Source organism: Conger conger, chromosome 9, assembly GCF_963514075.1.
Source record: "Conger conger chromosome 9, fConCon1.1, whole genome shotgun sequence".
NCBI classification, from domain to species: domain Eukaryota; kingdom Metazoa; phylum Chordata; class Actinopteri; order Anguilliformes; family Congridae; genus Conger; species Conger conger.
The window spans coordinates 25123560-25130708 of NC_083768.1; the positions used below are offsets into that span (position 1 = coordinate 25123560).

General features: G+C 43.8%; 1 protein-coding gene across 1 annotated transcript; it reads right to left on the reverse strand.

The window, feature by feature from the left end:
* Positions 1 to 3724, reverse strand: fabp3 (fatty acid binding protein 3, muscle and heart). The gene is made up of 4 exons (XM_061254748.1): positions 3214 to 3724; positions 843 to 1015; positions 521 to 637; positions 1 to 218 (listed from the first exon to the last, which is right to left on the reverse strand). The coding sequence occupies exons 1-4, from the start codon at positions 3281 to 3283 to the stop codon at positions 168 to 170; spliced, it is 411 nt and encodes a 136-aa protein (XP_061110732.1). The 5' UTR covers positions 3284 to 3724; the 3' UTR covers positions 1 to 167.
* Between the last annotated feature and the right edge of the window lie 3425 nt (positions 3725 to 7149).

Consider the following 7149-nt stretch of genomic DNA (forward strand, 5'->3'; position numbering starts at 1 on the left):
TCAAAGTTAGGAAAGTTTATTCAGCATTTATAGAGACGGCAGTAAAAATAGTGTGTGGGGGGGGGGGGGTAGCAGGACTCCCGTAGCAGAGTGTTGGACCCAGGTGGGAGACCTCTGTCCTCTGATGGCTGAGCAGTAAGGGTGGGTTGGAGATGCATGATCTTTCATTAACACTTCTCATAGTGGCGTATGCTCTCAACCTTACCAAACGTCAGAGTCTGGAAAGCGCAACAGAGTGAGAGAGAGTGAGAGAGTGAGAGAGAGAGAGAGAGAGAGAGAGAGTGAGTGGGAGGGGGGTTAGTACAGCTACGACTGATGCACACATAGTATCTGCACGTGAACTCACTCGTGTGTGCATGGTAACACACGACTGAGTTATATATATATATATATATATATATATATATATATACATACATACATACTCACACATGCACTGAGATGTATTCACATACATTTGCTCATTCATACTCACTTCTGCACTCACACACACACACACACACACATACACAGTACTGACCAGTTTGAGTTTGTCTCCGGTGACTTCCCTCACTAGGGACGTCTCCTTGCCTTCCCACTTCTGCACGTGCACCAGTTTGGGCGGTTTTCCTTCAGTCTCCTCAAGCGTCATGATAGACTGCAGAAGCAAGGACGTCAAGAGTCAGGACAGGGACAGGTCTCCATAATGAGGTTTCGGTTACGGGGTCAGTGTCTAGATTGATGTCATTACCCTGGCAGCGTCTGCGTGGCTGATCTACGGGCGTGTCCACGTTTGTAAACCCATGGAGATGTTCCAATAACATGCAGTGTGACTGCAGGTGCAGTGGTATTCAAGGACTCACCTTGACATCGCGCCCATCGCCGGTGGTCTCATCGAACTCCTCACCGAGTTTGAATTTGATCACGGTGGTCTTAAAGGTGCTCTCAAGTGTGAGTTCGATGGTATCACCTTCCACCTTGATGATCAGTTTAGGCTTTAACGCGACCGCCGCCTTTCGGGTTATAAGTGGCACATCTGGAGAACCACAGCACATACAGTATATGTGACTCTTCTTCATCATACCTCGTGCCCTCATTGCATTGCAAAGTACCCATTCCCAAGGACACGCAAATCATTTCTGAAGTTTCACTAGTAAAACCTATGTAGTCATTCATGTCAGTCTTACTGTGTTAAACTATTCCCAGCCAGATACACATTTGAATTACGTGTTAAATCAAAGTGGCAGTGCTTGTTCAGCAATGGGAGAAAAATCCTAAAACGAATGAAATGTCCCCCTGTCTCCCACCCTGGGTCCTGGAAAAGAAACAGCCAGGCAGTGCCATGTGGGCCATCATATGTTCACTCAGTCATTCAGCCCCTTCTCCCATTTACATTTTATCAGGCAGCATTTGTCCTCCATGTGATCTGATCACACTTTTAAAGACACTGAAGCAGTCAGGTAAATGATTTCACATTTCAACCCTGCAGTAGGCAAGCACACAAACACACACACACACATACACACATATATACCTGTGTGTTGAGATATGACATGACTGATTTATTGTCTGATGACAGCTCAGGTCTCTTGACCCAGAAGTAAATCATGTGAAGTATTGCTGAGACAACACACACAAACATGAACACACACAGACATGCAGGCAAGCATGCACACACACACACACCCACACACAGCTCTGTGGGTCAATTGGAGCAAGAAGGTTGCTGTGACCACCCCTCCCCCCCGGCTGTGAGCACCTTGCGCACAGCACACACTCCACTGAGTAAACAGGGAGTTACTCAGCTGCTATTCACATTGATCCCTACCATTTGCGTCTGTTTGATCTGTGGCGGCAGCAGGTAACAAGCCACTGCACGCCTCTCTTTAAGCTTTTACAGGCTCCTCATTTGCCGGTTAGAGGGGGAGGGCGGGCATCGCCTGATGTTCACCAGACCTGCTCAGGTCTGTGTGTGCCTAAGTGGGTCAGCTGACCACAGATAGATTGTCAAAGTGAGGCAATAGCAGTCCACCAACTGTCCAATGTGCTGAACTTACTGACCTGTGCTGTTTACACAACATCGCCTCATGTTTAAGGGTCTGAACCTAAAACACAGACGCATAAAGAAGGAGGGGCGAGGGGGATTTGGGGTCAGAGAGGACAACAGACATTCTGCATGGCTGCCATAGGGCCGCTCCTTGTTCTCCTGCCCCCCCCCCCCCCCCCCATCCACTCAAAGCAGATCCCTGTGAAATACCTTTCCTCTGACCCCATCCCCTGGCACCTTCGCCCACAGCCTCTACCCACGCCAAGGAACACTGGATAAGAAAGTAACCTTTTCTTTCTCTGACCACGGTGAGACTAACTATTTGCTTATCTCTCAAGGTTGATAAACACACACTGTGTGTTCATTCACTCAGAAATGAGCTGAGTGAGCGTGTGTGTGTGCATATGAGAATGTGTTAGTGCGTACGTGAGTTTGGGTGTGTGGATTCCAACTTAAAAATGTGACCGTGTGAGCGTGAATTGTATTGTGGGAATGAGTGCATAGGTATGTTTCCATGTGTTTGCATCTGAATGTGAGTGTGAACATGGGCATGAATATGAATGTGTTAGTGAGGGTGTTTGTGTAGGGGGAAGCAGGCGACTGATGGTGTAGATGCATTGATGCAATCACTCTTCTGAGATCATGCCACAACTAGCTAACCACACCAATTGCAGTGTTGGGTGGCTTTTCAGAAAAGGTTGCTCTGATCTTCAAAGGTTTTTTCTCCAGGCAGTTTAAACCTGCAGTACAGGTCCCAATGACATGATTCATGTAAAGGAGTCTTTAATCAGTTCTGCTGACAGCGTTAAGCGCAGCCATGCCCTACCCCCTCACCCACCTCCTGCTCCTCCCCCCTGCACAACCATGGTCTCGCTTGACTCTGTCTGAGTGAAGCACATGTGGATGTCAATGCACCTTGAATTCTCTTTTTCTTTCTCTCTCTTTTTCTTTCTCTCTCTCTATCATGCATACATGCACATACAGCACATACACACACATGCTCCCTTTCTAATGCATCTTAAAATCAAGCGTGTCCACATTTTACTCAGGCACACATACACAAAAGCACCTCTCCCTCTGTTTCACACACACACCCTTTTATACACATCTCTTAGTGCCCTGCAAATACTCATGTACACATGCTAACATACAAATGGAAACACACACAGACATCGTCTTTCACTTACCAATGGCCTTCATGTACTCATCAAAATTCTCACTGGTCATCAGCTTCCATTTTCCAACAAAAGCATCCATGACTAGTGCAGGGAGTTGAGAGAGTGTAAAGGAATGAGAGCGCGAGAGTGAAAGACTGAGAGAGCACGAGAGGAAGAGAGACGAGGGACTTAGTCAGGACACTGATCCGTTGCTAGTGGACGATTTATACCGGCTGTTTGTGATGTCATCCACCAGAGACCTGGGGAGGGGAGTCTGAGAGGGGGGAGGAGGGACTGAGGAAAGGAGCAAGTGAGAGCAAGTGAGAAAGAGGGAGAAAGAGAGCAAGAGAGAGAAATAATTAAAGAGAGAGAAAACGATGAGTGGCAAGAGAGAAATAGCGCTAGAGAAAAAGAGAACGTGTGAGATGAAACAAGAAAAGAAACACAGAGATGAAGGGGAAGAGAGACGATGAGAGAAGCAAAAGGAGAGGGAGGGAAGCTCTCTTTGACGTTGCTCTCTTTTATTCGTTACCGTCGAAATGGTATGTTCAAGCAAATGTGAATCATGGCAATGAAGTAGACAAACTGGAGGTTAGAAACGGAGAGAGAAGCAGGCAAGAGAGGATGAGGCAGAAACAAAATGGAGTGGGGGAGACACTTGAAGAGAACCTTGAGGGAAGAAAGGACACTTGAGGGGGTGGTGATGGACAGGCAGGCTTAGAGATTGAACAGAAACTAAGGGGAAGGAAAAAAGTGTGGGGGAGGGAAGGAGGGACAAAGAGTGTGTGTGAGAGAGAACTAGTGCAGATGCACAAGCTGTATCTGTGGTGAATTGATTTGAGGGGAGAGGTCAAGAGGGACGTCATGGGTGTGCTCTTGTTTGCCTGCTCACGATCCAGTGAATGTGGAACATTTAGGTATTTACTGTGACTTCCCAGCAGCTGTTGGGTTGCTCACGCTTGACCTGTAGCTTGGCAAAGGCATTCTTCCACTCATCCATTTCATATCAAATCAATTCTATTTTACAGAGAACTGTCAAAAAAAGAGAAGGGAAAAACTGGGCAAAGACCAGACCTGAAACCCAAAAAAGCAAGTTAAAACAAAACTCTCCAGTGGGAAGAAAAACACTAAAACATTGGAAAGAAACCTCAGGAGGAGCCAGAGGGCGCTCCACTGTACCCTCACTCCACTGAGGTAGAATAGATAGTATCACAAATGTAATAAGGGATCTATCACAGGAAATAATCAGATGGGTTGGACAGGTTACAGACTGAGGTATTAAACTAGCTGGTCATGACTGCCGTCTGTTCTGGCAACACAGTGGTGGAATGACCTTCCTGTGGATGTTAGAACTGTCCACTTTCAAATGCAGACTGAAAACTCACCTCTTCAGGCTGCACCTTTCCCTCCCAACCGCACATCTATAATTAGCCATGTGTATGCCAAACGTTATAATTACCCTTATGTATAATTATTTTAGTATTTGGGGTATTCTAGATACCGTGGTATGCTAGATGGAAAGTTGATGTACTCTTCAAGGGTTCAAGTTGTATTCATATGATCACTCTTGGACATGGAACTGGACTTTCCTCTCGGGTTTTCAATGCACTTGTCCCTGGTTCTGATTTGCACTTTATTGTACGTCACTCTGGATAAGAGTGTCTGCTAAATTACTATAATGTAATGTAATGGTAAAGCAGAAGGTCCAAATAAATTTGATGTGATCCTTTCCCATGGATACATTATGATACATTATAATAATTATCAGAAGGATGGCAGTTAAGCAAAGTAAGAAAGCAGTTTCACAAAGACAGTATGAGAGAACAAGACTGAATGAGACCGAAGAGGATTTGCATGCCTGGAAGGGTGGTTGAGGCCAGCTATGTCACTGTCACGCATCTGAAAGCCCTCATTGCAACACCAAACAATTAGGGGGGTGGGGGCTTTGAGGATAAGTCATGTGGGATATGTCATGAGGGCTGTGTTGCATTTTCAATTTGATCTCTATAAATTCTGAAAGAAGCTGGCAGTACTTGCTGTGTTGCAAGGGGAGAAAGGCCCTTTTTTGAAAGACAGGGGCAGCTTGTAAATGAACCAGAGTACAGATGTACAGTAACTTAGTTTCAGCTCCTGAGGACATTACAATTATTGAGTAACATTATGCAATTGGCACACCCCTATGTACACCCACATCATCTTGCAAGCACACACTTGCATGGACACATACTCTTTCTTTCTCTTTCTATGACTAAATAGATATGTGTAATATATGTGTGTTGGATGGGCACAGCAAGACCAGGGGCAAGAGAAAAAAATGTAGAGGAAAAAACTAAAATTGAAAAAGAAGAGAAATGTTCACAAAGTGATTTTGAGAAAATAATTAAAGAGAGAGGGAAATAGAGAAGCTAAATACAAACTGATTATTGGGTGAGTTATATTTTAATTTAGCAGATGAAACAAGGATAAGGATTGGTCTTATATATATTAGACATTCGGTATATAGAGGCATTCGGTTTCAATGGATGGTCTTCTCTTTTTATGTCAGATCTTAAATATTGTTCATTTATAAATTTTTTTTTACAGTACAATTATCAATCGAAATTCGCACACAAAAATAGAGAGAGAAACTAACATATTTTTCAGTTAGGAGGCTTTTAACTTAATGTCATTCTTCTTCTTAGAAACATTACCATGTTGTATTATACTAAGAAATAGAAACATTAATCATGAGGCAATGGCTTGCTTTTGACTTTTTTGTGCTTAAACTGACAGCCTGTCTGGGCAGGTTGAGCCCACATGTTGCGAAATGTTTTTCTATGTCACGCGCTTCCTCTGAATGAAGTGCAGCATTTTTGGATTTTGCTGCACCATAGTAAAAAAAGCTTAAGTAAGCAGGAGCTTAACAGATGCAGCAGAGTGATCTGCAGCCAAAAAAGTGAGTTTGAAACACACGCATACAGTTTTACATACATACACTCAGTGAGCACTTTATTAGGTAGACCTGTACGCCAGCTTGTTAATGCAAATATTTAATCAGCGGATCATGTGGCAGCAACTAAATGCATAAAAGCATCCAGACATGGCCAAGAGGTTTGGCTGTTTTTCAGACCAAATGCCAGAATGGGGAAGAAATGTGATCAAAGTGGCTTGTGGAATGATTGTTGGTACCAGAGAGGGTGGTTTGAATATCTCAGAATCGGCTGATCTCCCGGGATTTTCATGCACAATAGTCTCTAGAGTTTGCAGAGACGGGTCCTGTTACAACATTGGTATGCAGATGAGCATCTCTGAACACACAATGCAGCAAACCTCTAAGTGAATACAGCAGCAGAAGACCAATAAGTCAAAAATAAATAAATAAATAAATACTTAATAAATTGCTCACTGAGTGAATGTACATACATACATGCACTCAGTGACCACTTTATTAGGCGTGTCATGCTCTTCTGCATATCACTGTTGTAGCACATACATATTTGAGTTACTGTTGCCTTCCTGTCAAGTTTAACCAGTCCATCATTCACCTCTGATCGCTCATTAACAAGGCATTTGTGCCTGCAGAACTGCCGCTGGATGTTTTTTGTTTTTTGCACCATTCACTGTAAACTTCTGTTGTGCATCAAAATCCCAGCAGTTTCTGAGATACTCAAACCACCTCATGTGACGCCAACAGTCATTCCACGGCCAAAGTCACTTTCTTCCCCATTCTGAAGTTTGGTTTGAACAACAATTGACCATGTCAGTATTCTTTTATGCATTGAATTGCTGCCACACGGTTGGCCGATTAGATATTTGCATTATCGAGCTGGTGCACTACATAATAAAGTTGTCACTAAGCGTATGTAATACACATATGTACTTGCATACTGTGTAGATATTTACTCCTTTTGAAACTGAATTGATGTCCATGCTACTGCAGCTGAGACGTATACATTTATCACAATTACACCATTGTATTCTCAGTGA

Bases quoted from the DNA above. Each gene is read 5' to 3' on its own strand.
- fabp3 (XM_061254748.1), bottom strand. From the start codon at position 3,283: ATGGATGCTTTTGTTGGAAAATGGAAGCTGATGACCAGTGAGAATTTT. The intron at 1,016-3,213 runs GTAAGTGAAAGA...GTGGTTCTCCAG, and splicing joins TGAGTACATGAAGGCCATTG to ATGTGCCACTTATAACCCGA. The intron at 219-520 runs GTCAGTACTGTG...TGCGCTTTCCAG, and splicing joins CCGGAGACAAACTCAAACTG to ACTCTGACGTTTGGTAAGGT.